We start from the raw sequence: 19349 nt of genomic DNA on the forward strand, positions 1-19349 counted from the left end.
CAAGCACATGTTGGACGTTAATTCACCATGCATCAACAAATGGAAAATAACAGTAGATGAGATTAAGGAAATGGAAAGAATCACCTTTTTTTTAACAATATTTTTATTAGTTTTCAAGTTTTACAATAAAATTCAAACAAAAAAAAGTAAACAATAACATACATAAATAATGCAGAGCAGAACCCAAACCTTCATACACACACCCATTCACACCAGGTAGATTTGCACAAAATTATACATGTATACATACACACACACTTACATACACATACACGCATTGCACACGTATGCATATCTAAACAACATGTACATACAAATATATTCTCATAAACACAGAAAGAATCACCTATAAGTTGAGAAACACAGAAGAAGAATTTAAAAGAAACTGGAGTAAATGGGTAATGGAAATAAATGGAGTGGAAAACTAGAACTGTTTATATATACATTTGTTTCTCTCTTTTCCTCTCTTTCTTTTCCTCAATGAAATAATTAATTGAATAAGCAAACAATTAAACATGAATATTTATTTACTTATTTATTTATTCTTTTGGCACTGCCTCTTGTAAAAAATGCATAAATGTGGCAGGATGAGTTGAATATATGATGAAGCTGCTAATATTTGTAATCTCATAACCTGCAATAAAGTAATAAAAAACACTTTGACACTCAGGTTATCACCATTTAGCGCACTGAGATGTGTACAAATGCATGAAACCTGCATTGAAAACAGCTTCAAACACAAACAATTCCTGCATGTGTGTCCAAGTTGGTTGCAGTTGATACTTTGTGTTCCAGGTGGCTTCTCCTTTCTTCTTCCATCCTGAGCTTTGATCAAGCGCAGGTGAAAGGGGAAGCATGAAGTGTGTGTGCAAACAAACAAAATAGTGAGAAAGGATTGCATGGGACCCACTAAGATCCTCCTGACCTGCTGCTACGAGGCTCTTTGAAGCTAAAAGCTGCAGGACTGAATACAGGATCTGCTCTGCTTTCACTCCCAAAACAAAGGTTGGGTAACACTTTACAATAACCATCTGAGTGATGTTTATAGATGGTTTATGAACCAGTTATTAACCAACTTAAACAAAGTGCTATATACATATTTAATCTTTAAATGTTTTCAAACAATTTCTTAAAGGTATATGAATCATTTAAAAATCATGGTAACACTTTATATTAAGGTCCTTGTAATAACCATTAATTAACAAGTAATAAGGCCCTTGTAAGTCCTTACAAGATGCTTATTAACATTATTGTGTGTTTATAAGCTTATATAAGTGTTAATAATGGCATTACAAACACCCATGACCCACCCATTATGTCTTTGCCATGCCTTTATTCATCTTATTTTGTTTGCTTATTGATATTAAAATATACTTTATTGCTCATCTATTATAAGTTAACTATAAGTTAACTATGCTTTTTGCAACTACCGGATCTAAAGCGAGAACAATGCCTTATTACTTGTTAATTAATGGTTATTAAGGACCTTATTATAAAGTGTTACCAAAATCATTAACCCTTTATCAGGCAAAGAACCATATTTGGTAACTTGAGCCAATCAGTAAATCACACAAGATTCAAGCGTTCCTTTATTGTCATTGTATTAAAATAGTATACATCTAAATTTACGTGTGCTTCTCATATATAAGGTGCTTTAAAAAAAACATTCAGACATTACGCATATGTAATAAGTAGTCTAAAAAGATAATAAATAGTTTAGAGGTAATAGATAAAGTGATGATGGATGCAGATGATGTGTTATTGTCTATTTAGGGTTGCTGTGGGAAAGAGACTATAATAAATATAATCATAACAATGACTCAATTGACCTCGATTTGCAATATAAAAATGAAACATTTTGCAAAAAGTCTTGCAATATCGTCCAATATCACTTCAGGGTTGATATTTTCAATTTCCAGGAGTGCCCTATAAAGGGTTAACATACTTAATATGGTGTTCAAAATGTTAAAATGAGTGCAACTAAAACTATTAATAAACTATTGACTATAATTTATTGGTTTGTTAAAGATAAAGTAACTATAAACTTACATTAATATACCATCTATTTGTCATTTATAGATGATTTAGTTAGTTAAACATTAACAAATGATGAATTCACCATTATAAATGGCCTATATATGGTTTATAAATGACGATTAAACATTAATAAACTATCTGTTTACCATTTATAAATGATGCTTATTGTAAAGTGTTACCAAAGGTTGTTTTGTTGGAGCTTGGCGATAAGTCCGATTGTTGTCAGCTTGACTTATCATGCAGACAAAGTGACGGATTGTGATTGAGTAGATAGTAATAGCTTCCTTAATGCCTGCCAGTACACACACACACACACACACACACACACACAGAGCTTCTCACAGACAGAGAGATGAATATTCATGATTATACAGCTGAGGCTCAACACTGCTTCATTTAGTGATGGCCAGAGAGAGGCCAATGATAGCATTGTAAACACACAACCATCAGGGGTTTAATAGCTTGACTCCAGTTACTGGCTAATTACGCCGCACATGCAGCAATAAACACACACACACACACACCGCTGTTAGAAACACACAGGCTCAGATTTGAAAGCTATTGTGGTGGAGATTTCCCTCCTTAGTTTTGACTTCAGCAGACAAACATTTGTCTGGTAGGAAAAAGTGCTCACGCAGCTGCCTGGAAACAGTCTGCCGGAGAATAGAGACATCCTGTCATAGTATGTCAGTGTCTGCCAAATAAGTCCTGTACAAATAAAACCCATTCTTACTCTGCCCATTGTTTGATTCTGTTGATGTTTGATGAGATAGAGTTTCGTTGCTCCGTCTACACAGGCAGTTGTGCTCACAGTGAACATGGAGCAGTGGTTCGTAATGGACAAAGCTGCTGACAATGACTTTAAAGTGGAACTTACAGGTGTGGGAGTACTTCTACATAGTGGGAACATGGACCTGTTGTGTCTCTAGTGGGACCTGTGTGAAATCTGATGAATTGCCTGTAGTGATTTCACTTGAGCGTTGGTTGGGCCCAAAGTAAGTCTGGGCGATTATATGATCGCGATTAGTGATCGTGATATTTTATTTTTTTTATTTAACCTTTATTTAACCAGGGAATATCCCATTGAGATTAAGAACCTCTTTTTCTTTAACCCATTGAGGCCTGAAAAACCACTGGGACATTTTAAAATAAGCCTCTAATTTTCTGGAAATTCTGGAAAAAAAAGTGTCAACTCTTCTACTAAATAATAGATTTTTCAGCCTCTGTAGCAGATAGAAATGAAATTCAAAAAGTATTTGAGAGCTTATACAAATACTACAAAACGACCTATCCGCTTTCCAGGCTTCAATGGGTTAAGGGAGCCCTGGCCAAGAGGCAGCAAACACTAAATACAGTTACATATTTACATAAGACACAGACTTAAACGCGTTATGAGAAACAAGTGCTTGTTGTGGAATTGGCCTCAATAACTCTCAGTTTTGATTTAAAAGTGCTCAAAGAAACTAAGTCAGTTAGTTTCCAGTCTTTCTGTAGCATATTCCAGCATAAGGTGCAGAGTAAACAAATGCCCTTTGAACCAACTCCGTATGAGCAGAAGGGACAGAAAGCAACAATTGATCTTGTGAACGAAGAGAATAAGATCCTGCATTTCTCACAGTAATTAAGGTGCAAATGTACGAAGGCAGCAGTCCCAATATTGCCTTATAAATGAAAGTATACCAATGACTAGCCCTTGGAGTGGCCAGAGCAGGCCACTTACTTGATTCCTGTGGTCTATGTCTAGTACCTTCAGGTTGAATGCACTTATTGTAAGTCGCTTTGGACAAAAGCGTCTGCTAAATTACATGTAATGTAATGTAATCCTACCCGAGAGTATAATTCACAATGGTGAGTGGACATCTTACAGTTAGTAATGAACCTCAAAGAAGCTGATAAACACTATCAATCATTCTAAGACATTGAGCAGCAGCATTCATGTACAAAAGATCTCCGTAATCCAACACAGATAAAAAATGTTGCAGTGACGAGACGTTTTTTTTTACATTAAAAGAAAACACAACTTATTTCGAAAATAAAAACCCAATTTTAGCTGGGAGAAAAATCCATGTGGTTCTACGACCAAACAGAGAGACATGGGGACCCCATTTTGGATATCCGCTGAAGTTACCAAATATAGTTCTTCGCCCGATAAAGGGTTAAAAAAAAGTAAAAATAAATGGCTTGAATTTGCTGTGTTTATTCATGTTTTACAAAGGGTTTAACCTGAGCCAGGCCTAACCACAATGATTATCATATCACAGTCATGCAGGTGTAGCATGATGTTATTTTATAACATACAGATATTGATTGATTGATTGATTGATTGTCTTTATTTTGAACATGCAGGCAATAAAAAAAAACAAGTTTAAATATTAATAGATGAATAAATAAAAAACAAAACAAAAAAGCAAAAAAAATTGAAAAAAAAACAGACACTTTCTGCAAGCTCGAAAGGGGGTAGGAAGTTCGGATCAGTTCTCGGTATCAGCCGATATCTGAAGGGAAAAACTGGTATCGGAACATCTCTCCTTCCAAACGCCCATCCCTAGTTGCTATCCGAATATATCACGTATCATTAGTGATTTTTTGATTCATCTCCTCCTTGTATTGTTTCATGGTGATGTGGGATGTCTTGTAGAACATCACTCTGCAGACAGACAGTATCTAGCATCGCTCCTCCTTTTTAACACGACAGAGGAATGTGGGGCAACGTTGAGGCCAAGCGCCTCAGGGTTTAAGCTTCCCTGTTGCCTCCTGATTTGAATATCGTTCAATGTCTATTTGCATCTAGTTTTAATAGCGGTTTATTCAGTCAAGCAGAAGATGACATCTTTATCTGTGGTTGACATATGAGGCCGTTAGCCTCGGGCTAGCGTGTGTCTAGTTAATGAGCAGAGGGATGCTGCCACTGATTAGCAGCGGTAATAAAAATCTCAGCCTTCTTCTCTGACTCCACTCTGTAGCCAGCAGATAGACTCTAGACCCAGATAGGCTGCTTCAGGTTTGTAGTCCAGGTGTGATGACAAATTAGGGCAGGTGCTTGGTTTGTGTGTGTGTGTTTCTGTATTCCTGTTTTTGTGTACTTATGGGGGCCCAATGTACTGCAGAGTCTTTGTGGAAGGAAGAGAGAGATTTATGGCATTTATGGACAAGGAAAGATTCAGAAAAATCCCATTAAGAAGGAAAAAAGGGAAGAACCATCAGTAAAAACAACAGGAGGAATCTCTTTTTCTATAGATGTGTAGGTAGAAATAAGAAATGTAAAATGAAAAATCTGCATGACTGAATGCAGACTTTAAACATACTGTATATGAATGAATAAGTAGGGCAGTTTGTAAAAAGGGCTATGATACACATTTTGTTACATTTCATTATGTGTTACACATAATAAAATGTAATACTACTGCAGTACTACCACTCAAACGTGCCTTCGCCGTAACCAAGCTTCAGGCATATGGTTTTGTTGCCAAAAAGCAAAAATGAGCCTTTTTGTAAAGTGACACTTGAGGTTGAAATTGTGATTTAATTGTGGTGTTGTTTGTTTGATGCTTGTTCTGTTTGTTGTTTTTTTTTTTTAATAAGACAAAGCACTATAGAGATTTGCACCCATTGTTATTTAACCCTGAGGCTGTTTGTTGATGTATTTTTTAATTTATTTTTTCTTATATATAAAAGGCCCACTTGAAATAATAAGAACATAAAAACATGTAATGAAAAGTTAAGTAGATGCTTGATCATTTTAGAGAGTAAAGACAAAAAAAAATAATTGAAAAGATAAAAAAAAAATGCAATAGATGCAATAGAAGAGCTGTTTAAAATCCTCCTCCTGTAAAACAGTTTTGGTTGAGCATTTAAGGCTGTAGCGTGGAAAAAAAAATTCAGTCAGAAGATATATTTTTTTACTTTAATCCATGTGTGAATTGATAACTAAAATCAAATACATTCAATATTTTTAAGGAGAGAAGCAAGTAGACAAAGATTTATCTCAAAAATGTCTTTATATATATTTAAAGTGCATGTGTCTGAGCCTTGAAAAACAATTGACTGGACAGTGTGTGTGTGTGTGTGTGTGTGTGTGTGTGTGTGTCTGTGTGTGTCTGTGTGTGTCTGTGTGTGTCTGTGTGTGTGTGTGTGTGTGTGTGTTTCCACCTCTCCACCATTTACAGTACTGGGAATATTGCTTGGTAAGCGAATGGTGGCCTGTGTGTTGCCATGCCAACCGCAGCAGCTGTCAGTGTGCCTCCCGTAAGAATGACAAATGATTTTTATTAGAGGGGCTCTAAATTGGTGGGATCCCCCTCTCCATAGAGATGCTTATCCCAGCCTGATCAAACTGGAGTCACTCTGCCAATAACTCTGACCAGGCCTAATTACAACAGCGGCCCTCCTGGGCTCATCATACACTCATTATTACTCACAGACTACACCGGCAATCCTGGCGCCAGTCACTGTGTGACACTTTCATAGTGGGAAACAATGTGGCATCACATATGGTGGCTTCATGGCTGCAGTTTTAGATAATTAAAAAAAATGTTTTTCCACAATTCATTTGGCTAATTTGTATTTGTTACATCAACAAAATAATAAAAACAAACAAACAGTAATCATCAGCCAGATATGTTTTTTTTTTTTTTTTATGTATTTGTTCTTTTGTGTGATCACAACAACAGAAATAATCTTTGTATAACCTAAATTGTTGCTTTGAACATTTAGTATGCCTTTATAACAAAAGAATCCTTACAAAACATACATGTTTTTCTATTTCTAAACATCACAACCACACATTTAGCTTGTTGTGTTCAAATGAAAAGACCTTGGTAGTAGGAAACATTTTCAAAGGAAACATATTTTATGTGAAGAACATAAGCTCCTCTACCAAATCATCCAACACACAGTCTGTTTTTCTATTGATTCACCACCTCTAGGCTACCTGACAATATGAGATGTACACATGGTATTGTATATAGTATTACACAATAGTTAGTATTATAGTCAGTTACAATGACCCTTAAAGGAATGAAAAGGGTTTTTTTTTTTTGTTTGAACAATTGTTCTGTTGTAATAAACACTTGAAACCAACACAAGTATGTGTAGAAAACCTCCCTCTTGAATTTGAATACTGCAGTATAGGGCTGGGCGATATATCGATGTAAAAATATAGCGAGATCATTTTTAAGTGTGATATGGAATTATTTATTAATTAGACCATATCGCATATATGGATGTAGTTCCATTTATATATATAAAATAGGCCAGTCTTTTTCTGAAATAAATATATTTATATGAGAAAAGAATAACGAACATTACAAAATAACTAAATATGACAAACCCTATTAAGAATTTTTTAAATATATATATATATATATATATGTATATATATATGTATATATATATATATATATATAATATATATATATATATGTATATATATATATATATATATATATATATACATAGAGAATTATTTTTGTGTACTTTTTGTAATTTTCTATTTTCATTGAATTGAACGCCTCTGAATCTGGATTGAAACTGCTGTTTTAAGTACTTTTAAGTATATAAAAGTATATATATATATATATATATATGCTGGCCTTACTGGGGTTTGTCATATTTAGTTATTTTGTAATGTTCGTTATTCTATTCTTATATAAATATATTTATTTCAGAAAAAGATTGGCCTATTTTATTTCATTGGTTATTTTTATTTAAGATATTTTTTTATTTAAATGTACACTTTATGGAGCTTTGATTTAAAAAAAAAAAAAAAAAATGTTACTCCTGTTGTTATACAGTATTTATGTTCACTTAAATAAACAGTTTCAATACTTGTGAAATGTCATATTTGGCTTTGACTTGAACATTTGCTCTCACTTTGCGATAAAAATATCAGGATATATATATCGTATATCGATATTCAGCCTAAATATATCGGGATATGACTTTTGGTCCATATCGCCCAGCCCTACTCTGTTGCAAATGCAAGTAAATGTAGAAAACCTCTTGAATTTGAATACTGCAGATAAGTAAATGTATATAATATGTACAATTACATACATTTTCAATACTTTATATACCATCAAACCCTCACCACCACACCATTTTTTTAAAATTCAAATCTAGATGCAGATAGGTGTTTTTTTGTTAATGTGCTACTGTACGAGCAGCATGCATTATCTTCCCTTTTTTTTTTTTTTTGTCAGGCTGTATGACTTTGAGTCGCCAAGGTTACGGTGACACTGTGGGCCCTGGCTGTCTCCAGGGACCACACTCCACTCACTAATACACTTCAAGACAGTTGCACAGTGGGGACACTGCCAGCAGAGTGATGAGGAAGCAATTTTTATCTGCATTGTTTAGCTGACTCCATGGCTTTCCTGTAAGTGGCGTCCAGACTGTTGGTGTTGATAGGTCAGACCATTCAAAGTTCTTCACAGTCACAGGAGTGCAGGTTGAGGTGTCCAAGGTCAGAAGAGAAAATAATCCATCTCTCAATATTTACCAGTTAACAAAAGGAGCTGGATGTGTGTAAATGAGACCAAGATACTGTGTATCTGAGCACGAACATTCTCAGGCTTTTAACCTCTTAGTGCTGTACTCTTTGTTGATTTTTTCCCTTTCTATTGTGACAACCGTAGTAAAGAAGTGCTGGTACAATGCCGTTATAATCATAACTGCATGAGTGTAGAAACCATAGACTGTATATAAATAATGGAGGTACTCACCATGACATCACCCATTGGTTTGTGGCCTGTTGGAAACATCGAGTTCAGCGCTACACTCGTCGCCATCTTGCATTGCCATCTTTTTTCCGGAAACAGGAAGCAGACCATATTTGGACTGTGGAGGAGCGAGAGGGATCTGATCACTGACTACACCTCAACCTGAGTGATTCATGTTACCATTAACTGTAGCATTAACAGGGATGTTCTTTTTGGCTAGCAAAAAACAAAAACAAAATGTACGTTACTGACCTCAGAAAAGTGAACAGCGACTCCTTGGAGTGTCTGTTAGTCCAACCAAACGCTGAACAAGACATTTTTGATGAACAAAACGTTCAAATAAACTGTCATTAAGTGAAAATACAGTGAAAGGGTCAAAGTTATGAGACTAAATCGGTAAACGTCCTTTTTTATATCTATATAACGTTATACATTACTTTATTGACACGTTGCCGTGGATACGCATTGTTCTGCTTCTCTCCTGATGACGGCTCGCCTTGTTAGTGACCTGTCAATCAAAGGTAGCCCCGCCCCAAATCATATGACTCTTTATCTTTTATATTGTTCTTAATGGGGCCATTATTTACACTATTAAATCAAGTAAGAAGTTTTCTTAGTTTGCATTGAAATGAAGGGACCCAAATGCTTTTTCAGCCAAACTTAGTGCCCCCTTCTGGAATTTTTGGCAGAATGCAGCTTAAGGCACTTCCTGGTTTGCCTCCCTGCTCAGACCCGGAGGTTGCCGCCTGTGTGGGAGGCACACTTAAAGGAGAAATGCCCTAAAAAGTGTGAACACAGGTTTATTCAGACAGATGGCACAGGGAAATGAATGCGTTTTTAGCATTTAAGCATGTAAACACGTTTAGGTAAAAAAAACAAAAAACAAGCATGAACCTGGGAATAATCACAACACGTCCCCTTTAAAGTGATATACTGTTGTTTATCATCGTCACTATATGTTTACATCATGTTATTTACAGTAGTTGCTTTAGCAACAGCATGTTGGATTTGAAACTGAGATGAGACAGGTAGTGGGTTCCTGTTGAGACCTGTCAGACAGACATGGCTGACATTTTTATTTTATAATTACTCTGCCTAGCCATGATCTGAATTAGCATATGAAAGTTGTGTCTTTTTCCCTTCACTGGGAGCGAATAGCTGTAGGCTAATTTGTAAGTCATTTTAGATGACAGAGAGTGGTTGTATCCCAAAGGTGCTCTTTCCTTCTTGATCCTCTATTTTCTCTCTCTCTCTCTTCTCTTCTCCCCTCCTCCGATCTCATCTTTCCTCCACTCATGTCTCAATTATAGAATATTGAAATGACTCAGGCAACCGAAGTAACTCTTTCAGCAGTTTTTTTGAGGCAGATGGTCACACAGCGAGGGCGGGTCAAAGGGCTCAGCTATGTCAACGTGTGTCATTGTGTTCAACCTTATCGGAAATCCTTCTCTCTTAGTCCTTGTCACACGTTAACCTGCGTGTCCAGGGACAACATGTTCCTCACACCACTGTGAACTGTCCTTGGTGCAAAGTGTAACAAAAGCATCGTAACATGGACGTGATTCAGCCTTTAATCGCTGTTTCTATTATGTCTCACAAGCCATTTAGGTTTCAGTGGAAAAACTGCAAAGTCTCCCAATTTTCTCCCAATATTTCTTATGTTTGTCTGCCCCCTACTTGAACAATAAAAAATAAAAATAAAGATGTTCTGACATCACATACAATTGATTTTCAGTAGCCTACACCAACAAAACTTTGATTATAACAACAACAAAAACAAACAAGCAAGACAAAAAACAAACAAAAACCCAAACATGTACATGTTTACATCTCAAAAACAAAAGACCAAAAAACAACTCATCGTAAACAATCAGTTTAAGTTTCCAGTACAAATTGACAATTTGTACATTTTTTAAAATATATTAATATCTGTACAACCTTTTAACTCCTGTAGTTGGGAATTCCGTATTTTTACACCTACAACCGAAACACACATTTGTTTCAAAGTAGTCCGAGCAACTTGGTGCTTAAAATCAAATCTTCTTCTATGATTTTCATCTTCTGAATTAAACACAAATAGCTTTTGCAGGTTTTCTGGTTTTCAGGTTTTAACCCGTTGATGCACAACATGGGTCTAAAGTGACCCGACAGAGTTTTTATGTTCTTTATCTTTGCAATAAATTATTTTCATCATTCAGTATTCCAGGTTTTCCTCAATTAGTTTGTTTTTGATCATCATACATCCTCATTTTTATGTTTTCCTTTATTAATTTTTTTATAAAATCCCTTTTTGTGTCACTACTCTTCTAATGCACAACATGGGTCAAAAATTACCCATATCCATTTTTTAGCTAAGTAGCTTGCTAAGATAGCTACTTAGCTAACTTCTTGGCTAAGTAGTTAGCTAAGTAGCTTGTTACGCTAACTATTTAGCTAACTTTTTGGCTAAGTATTTAGCTAAGTAGCTTGCTAAGCTAGATACTTAGCTAACTTCTTGGCTAAGTAGTTAGCTAAGTAGCTAACTTCTTGGCTAAGTATTTAGCTAAGTAGCTTGCTAAGCTAACTACTTATCTAACTTCTTGGCTAAGTAGTTAGCTTAGCAAGCTACTTAGCCAAGTAGTTAGCTATATAATAATTCAAAAAACTTTTTTTTCTTCATAAAGTATGAGAGGCAAAATGGAAATAATGGGCAGTTTTTATCAAAAACAAGATATTTAAAGAATACTTGGAATATTCAATCATAAAATGAGTTGATATAAAAAAGATAGAGCACAGAAACACACAGCAGCATTAAATAACATGGGAAATGAATGTGGGTCATTTTTGACCAATGTTGTGCATAGAAGCCGGTCAATATGTTGTGCATCAAAGGGTTAACATGGTTTTCTTCATAATAACCAAAATCATTATCAATAAAACCCTGGAACATGTCTAGATATCCTCACACCACTGTGTGAACTGTCCTTGGTGCAAAGTGTAACAAAAGCATCGTAACATGGACGTGATTCAGCCTTTAATCGCTGTGTCTATTATGTCTCACAAGCAATTTAGGTTTCAGTGGAAAAACTGCAAAGTCTCCCAATTTGAATGAACAAAGAGTCTACTTGCAGGCTCACTGTGGCTTATATGGGGATTAATTGAAGCTATTGAGTGTGGCTCCACAGAAAGGGACTTTTGTTTGTGGCACCATGGATGCCAAAGCAGCTGGGCGGGCCGAGGACGGGAAGAGGAGACGACTGATGGTCCAGCGAGCCACCTGGGATGAAGTGAAGCCATAGTTTCAGAAATATACACTAATACATCCAGGTGTGGACACAAACGCATGCTCGTATGTTTCGCATGTTAACACCCGCGCTGCAGGAACAGTGGAGGCTGTCTCTCCGGCGCTGTTAGTATGCAGTAGGTGGAGCAGAGAGGAGCAGAGAAAAGCGTAGTGGAGCGCCTTCGATCGTTATTATTGACCATTCCTCCATGCAGCAGTATGCTGCATAAACACATTCACACTCACTTGCATGAACACACGCATAGAAACACGTGTGTTCATGCACACAAAGACTTTAATATACAGCCACACAAGCCAGTGGGATCTGAGATAACTGCAGTGGTAAGAGCACACACAGAAAGGCCCCCAGCTTACAAGGACATGCAAATACAATACACAACTGTAAGCCTGTGTCTGTCTGTGTGTGTGTGTGTGTGTGTGTGTGTGTGTGAGGCAATCAATTCACTTTGTTGGTGGTGAGCTTGAGCTGGTTCTGAATAGAAAGAAATGGAATCTTACCACAAATCAAGAATGTAATTAATTTTCAATGTGCCCTGGACACTTTTTAAATGAACACCGACCACTACCACCTTCTGTTCTCATCACAACATCTGAAAAACATTATTATCACATGATCATTTATTTTCTTTGTATTTGTCAGACACCAAACAGCACTGAGAAGCTCTACAGCAGGGATGGGCAACTTAAATGCTGCAGGGGGCCACAATTTTTCATGGACACTACCACAGGGCCACATATAGGAGCGTGCACTTAACCAGATATGAGAAACTGCGATTTTAAATATGTTTACAGTGCAGTAACTTAACATATTTCATGCTCAAATGCATGTATAACAGTATAAATAGGAATACAAAAGGTGTGAAGCAAATCAAAAATAACCACTTACTGTGATTTTTTTTTTTTTTAGTGCAAGAACAGCAGACTAACATTAATTGCAAGAAGTAATTTTGTGCATTTTTGCACTGCACTTTTAAGATTTCATGCTTAAATGCATGTAGTTGTACTGAGGGCCACTTCAAGTCCCCGGGCCTCCAGTTGCCCATCCCTGCTTTACGCATTTTATGTTCAAGCTCTTGATGATGGTGTACTATATTTGCACAGTCGAGGCAGAGTGAAAACCAGAACCAGCCTGGAAACTGTTCCATTCTGCAGTGCTCGTGTTGTATTTGCTCCAGCAGATGCGTCTGGTCATTCTCCCATTCAGACAGATTTTCCGCCGACCTGGCCTTCACCAGACCTCTTAAAACCATTTATCTTGTGTGGGGCAAGTTTGATATAATGCCTAGCATCTAGTGCAACTCACAAAACTCAAATCAAACTGTCAAACTCAGCAGATTATGTTACTGCATTGCTTATTTCTTGCCTCAAATATTTTCAGAATCATTTTAATCTACTGTTTAGCTGGAACTTGTGAAAGTTCGTAACCAGGGCCTATTTTCTTCTGGGTTGAAAACAGGCCAAGCACCGCCCCAACGTGCACGTGTCACTCTGCTCTACGTTATACGCTTTATTGCTCTGATTGCTTTGGTTTCATGTTTCTGAATCTACAAATGTCGATCCAGAGAGAGATGTATTGTCACAATCCTTGAAACCAGATGAAATGGTTAGCAAAGGTTAAAAATAGTCCACTTCTAAAGCTCACTAATTAAATTATTACATGTCATTGGCAGACGCTTTTGTCCAAAGCGACTTATAATAAGTGCATTCAACCTGATGGTATTAGCCTCAGACCACAGGAATCAAGTAAGTACATAACTATAAGAGCCAACTATAATCGCTACAGGAGTGCTATATGCTAACGAAGAGAAGAAATGAAAGAGTAGAGGGTTTTTATATATACATTACATTATTATATAGATAGATAGGCGACCAGGTAACCTGGTTACCATTGGCTACCAGTGGTTACCTGGTAAGTTATATCTCTTTAGAGTCGGTAGTCAGATTTTATTTAGCCAGGCTAGCTGTTTCTCCCCTCTTCCAGTATTATTGCTAAAGCTAAGCTAACCATCTCCTGGTTCTAGCTCTAAAAGTAGTGTTCAGACTTCTTATCTAAATCTTGGCAACTCATAAAAACATTTACTGTCTGCTCCTTTTTACTAAACTATTCCTTTAAAGCACATTAGTCAGTTACAATAGTGAAAACTGTTCCACATATCAAACATGTCATCGTCTAAACGAAGCCGGTTCTACTCAGAGAGAAATTCACTAATAATCCAGAGCCAGTTTGACTCGTTGGTAGACAAGAGACAAGCACACACACATGCATGTAAACACGTGTGTGTGTGTGTGTGTGTGTGTGTGTGTGTCTGTTTTAACATGCATTTAAAACACAGGCCTACTCCTCTCTCCCAGCCCTGGCCTTTTGTCACGCTGACAGCCAGTCTGTTCTAATGAAAGCTCCTCTCCTTCATAAGCCTGCCTTGTCAACTTCTGATGCCAAACAACTTTCAGAGGAAAGAAGAAGGAAAAGGATAGAAAAAAGGGTAAAGGAAAGACAGCAGAGACAGCCTGTTTTCCTTTTGATATATCTGCTTTCTCTGAATCGCTTCCTTACTCGAAAATCAACTGCATTTGCAACAAACTAAATTCAAATGTGTTATTGTTCTTATTCTTCATATCTGTGATTAAGGACTATAATCACACACACACACACACACACATGGGTGTATCTTACCTCTCCTGTCCTCTCATTTCACCACCAGTTGTCCGTCACACACTAGAATATCTCGACCACAAGCTGAAAAAAACCCTTCAGGATATCAAATCCGTGGTCTCTCATTTCTAACTAGGTCATCACTTCCACACAGCATCCTCCCCACCTTCCTCACTGTCTTCCTCCATTCTCTTTCTCTGTTTTCGGCCTCTTATTCATCCTTTCCTATTGCACCATTCCTCTAATCTGTAAATATGTTATTTTGTCATTTACTCCACTCACTGCCGAGACGTAAGAAACTCAGATTGTTTTACTCATTTTACAAAAAATCTGGAAAATTGTGTTGAAAAGCTGTTTTTCCTCTAAAGTGGCAGATCAGAATCTCTTGCGACTCTCAAAACATAAATCTGAAATCTGAGCAAATGTTCCTTTGATTATATGCAGTTAGGAGATATTACATGTAATGTGTAATAACAATATTAATTGCAAGAAATCAGATATTTAATTGTGCTCAGCACAGTTTCCTGTCTGGAGCTCCAAGTATACTGCTATATTAAACCAATTTGCTTGTTATATTAAAAAAATCTGACTAAATTATCATCATTCTCTTGTTAAATCAATTGAAATGAACACAAAAAAAATCCCAGAATGCATTAAGGCAGTCTTGTAGAGTGTTGATTTTATGATTTTATGATTTTTTGTTTTTATTTGTATACATGCATATTTTATTTTGTGCGGGCAGTACATTTTACATTTTAATTTATTTATTTTTATCCCATTTTTTACTTTTTTTTTATCTTATTGCATTTTACTGTTCTATTGTTTACTACATCTCTTTGTATTGTGTTATCTATGAAACAAAATCTACTAAACCTTGTGTTTGCTAAAATTGTGCTATATAAATAAAGTGGATTGGATTGGATTGGAGTGTGTTTATCATGCAAGTTGACTGTGAGACCCTTGTGTGCAGTAATTAACGATTAATGTTGAGATGTTGCAGATAACGCCGTTAACACAATGATCACAGCTTGCTGCACTTTACACCTCTTTCCATTATTCTAGCGTGCACCGTGCACGCTGCCTGCACCAGCAGCCTTAATCTGTGTTAAACGGTCATGACAGGACTAAATGAGAGTAATTCAACACCCCATAAAGTCTGCATTATGATATCTCTACCAATATTGCCAGAATCCCCCGCCGTACGCCGGCCCCATTTGATCCCCGTCCCAGATTGGCTTCTCCATCATCGGTGACATGAAATACCCCGGCAGCCACCGGCTACAGCACACATCACTCCTCATAAACACTGACTACCTCTCTCTACTTTCATGTGTTCACACAAATTAGCATAACATTAGCATGATATTAGCACGGCCGACCTGCGCAGCCATGCCTTATCAAAGCGCTCTGTGATCCCTGGCTGCCTGCACTTTTGCTGGAGCAGAGAAAGAAAGAGAAACTGAGAGAGAGAGAGAGAGAGAGAGAGAGAGAGAGAGAGAGAGAGAGTTTCCCCCCAGAGAGAAAGAGAGAGAGAGAGCGATGAGCTACATGATAACGAGCTGTGTTACACCGCTACACAACACACAGCCTTGTCACAGCGCCTCAGAGCTGTGCTGAGCTAAATGGGCTGCAGCAGATGTTTGGTGACTACAACCACACAGAGCTGCGTTCCTCACTTGACTTGCAAATATTTGCTAAGAGACTTCAAAATTGGATTTTCTGTATTGTCTTTTCTTTTAGAATGTGTAAGGTGTAAGTGATTCCAGTGCATAAGAATGAACACACACAGTGTGACTGACTGACTGTAGGATATTATTTGTTATAAAATGCTAGTTGTCTCCTGTGATGAAATCTGGAGGCAACGGATCCTTTGTTTGTTTCAGTTTCAGTTTCATCTCAGCTTTTATTTTGAACGTGTGCGAGGAACACAACAAAGTAAACTCAAAAACAAACAAATCCAATGAGAAAGATAGATGTATATGCCAAAAATGGAGAGTTTTTTGAATATGATAAAGGCCCCAAAAAGGCTATTTATTTGCCGGAAAAATAATAATAATAATAATAATAAAGTATTTCAGTGCTCGGTCCCTAATAATCAAAACAAAAAAAATAGGAATAGTCAAAACAAAAGCTATAATGTGAATTGTTCCTTTCATGTGCCACACACACAGTGGTTCAGACACTTTACCAACATATTGTTTGCAAATAATATTGGGAGGGGAGGGGCCTATCAAAAGCATATTGGGATCTATCAGAATTAGCGTAAATGTTGTTGATACACTCATGGAAAAAATATTAGACCCCCCTTATTTTCTTCAACTTCTTGTTCATTTTAATGCCTGGTACAACTAAAGGTACATTTGTTTGGACAAATATAATAACAACAACAAAAATAGCTGATAAGAGTTTAATTTAAGAGCTGATATCTAGACATTTAACATGGTTTTCTTCATAATAACCAAAATCATTATCAATAAAACCATGAAAAATGTCAAGATATCAGCTCTCAAATTAAACTCTTATGAGCCATTTTTTTGTTGTTATCATTATATTTTCCACACAAATGTACCTTTAGTTGAACCAGGCATTAAATGAACAAGAAACCAAGGAGAAAACAAGGGTGGTCTAATAATTTTTGCTGACATCAAAACTTTTTTTTTTACACAATATAAAATGTGGAAACAATGCTTGCTGTTATTTAGAAATGATGTTAGATGGTGTGGTGTTGTGGGTCAAAACAAGGTGATGGTGGTGAATATGTTCATCCAGAATGAGTGTAGTGGTAATTCTTGTTGTATAAAAGTACTACACTTTATTATTCTTTTTCTGAAACTCTATTTGCAACAGACAGCTAAGCTAAGTGGAGAGTCATTGGGGACTAATTAAACGAGGGCAAATGATGGATCCTGCGGTCTGGAAAAGCTGTCTGTAGCTTGTAGATTCTCAAAACACATGAGAGCGTCTGTGGCCTGCTGGTGAAACCTTCTCAACACAATATTCAGCACTACACTGATCAGCCAGAGGCACGTACAGGTCACATAAAGGTGACATATTTGGTGCTGATTCGCCCACAGGCAGTATCAGCTCTCATGTTTGTGGGAGCTGTCAATTCAATATGTTACTCTGGTTTCATTCCCACATATAGACCTGTACTGTAGCTGATTAAAAATGTACACTAGTGCAGTGCCCGAAGGAAGTATGTATTCGTATGTATAGTGTGAGAATGTATTTTGTAGGTAATGCTAATGCTTCTTGCTAGTGTAACCTTAAATAACACAGAAACACTATCTTTCTGTCCGTATTATGCTTAGCTGTCAGTTAATAAAGTTTTGTTTTTACTGTTTTCAATGGATCAAACTGATGCAGAAGAAAGGGCTTAAATCTTAGCTTAGCATGCTAATGGTGAGATAGCACATTACGCAGTATGCTGCACTAAAAGTACATTAACATGAACCCAATTAGCTGATATACTATATTGCATGTAAGTATCTCATATCAAATGATTACAGGCATTACGCTAAGCAACATGAATGTCATCACTGAATTACATAGTAATGCAACATAAGAAGTGAATAAAGCTAAATCTCCGATTAGCATGCTAATCACGCTACAACAACGTCTGCAACTCCATAAAACACTTACTTTTCATAAGGTACCACACCATCCAGCACATACACATTGAACATTGATATTCACTGGAAACTATTTGAATATTATTGGAAAATCAAACCTTGTAGCGCACTTTAAAACTCCTAAAGATAGGTAGGCTAAATAGACTTCCAGATGAGATGAGTCAGGGTGGAAATCCAGAGTGAATTGTGTTACTGACCAGGTGTAGGCCTATCACACAATGGGGCGGAGCTCCCCTAAAAGGCGTCCGATCAGAAACAGTGCAATGCTGCAACACGTCCTACGTAAATAATAATATTTTGAAAAATGAATTCAAAAATCTTCAAAATCGAGGATGCACACTTTCGTGCCATGAGCAAGCCACATACGAAATCTTAATCTCTCTTCTTGCTTTATAGATGGATATAATGTGCAGTGATTTAATATATTTTATTTCTCTGTTTGTTTTTCCAGTGTCACGGTTTCTCATCACATCCACGGGAGCCCTGTATATCCTGGATGTGCAAATGGAAGACGGGCTGTACAACTACAGGTGTATGACGCGCCATCGATACACAGGAGAGACCCGACAGAGCAATAGTGCCCGCCTCATTGTCTCAGGTAACACAAGTGTAAATGTGTGACTCAGAAATTACACAACACACGTAAACAAACTGATATGAAACATTAAAAAAAAGTTTGCTTTCAAATTTGGCATACATCACATGTCCTCAAAATCCCTCTAAATGTCATAATATTCACTAAAGCTTCTTCTTTTTAGTTTCATTTAGCTGTTAGTTTCACTGTGGCGGGGTTCAAAACTAGTGCAAAGTGACAGAGGACCATATGGAAATAAATCTGTGCTTGTATGAAACCATCGAGATAATGTGAATAGAATGGAGAGTGACAGGAAAAACACATGAATTAAAGAGGAGATGACATGTGATAAAGGTCATCAGAGCCGCGCCAACACAGTTTGTGGAGACGGCTGCAGGACAGAAAATGCCCTCTCTTACATCAAACCACACGAAGGGACCGACTTTATACA

The 19349-nt window shown here is 36.9% G+C and overlaps 1 protein-coding gene across 1 annotated transcript in view; it reads left to right on the top strand.

Moving 5' to 3' along the window:
* Window positions 1-19349, top strand: part of dscama (Down syndrome cell adhesion molecule a) — a 171134-nt gene that overhangs the window by 92168 nt on the left and 59617 nt on the right. Inside the window, exon 4 of the mRNA XM_059352352.1 lies at window positions 18776-18922. Coding sequence (XP_059208335.1) covers window positions 18776-18922 — 147 coding nt within the window. The remainder of the gene's footprint in view (window positions 1-18775; window positions 18923-19349) is intronic.

This window comes from Centropristis striata, chromosome 15 (assembly GCF_030273125.1).
Source record: "Centropristis striata isolate RG_2023a ecotype Rhode Island chromosome 15, C.striata_1.0, whole genome shotgun sequence".
In the NCBI taxonomy this organism is placed as follows: domain Eukaryota; kingdom Metazoa; phylum Chordata; class Actinopteri; order Perciformes; family Serranidae; genus Centropristis; species Centropristis striata.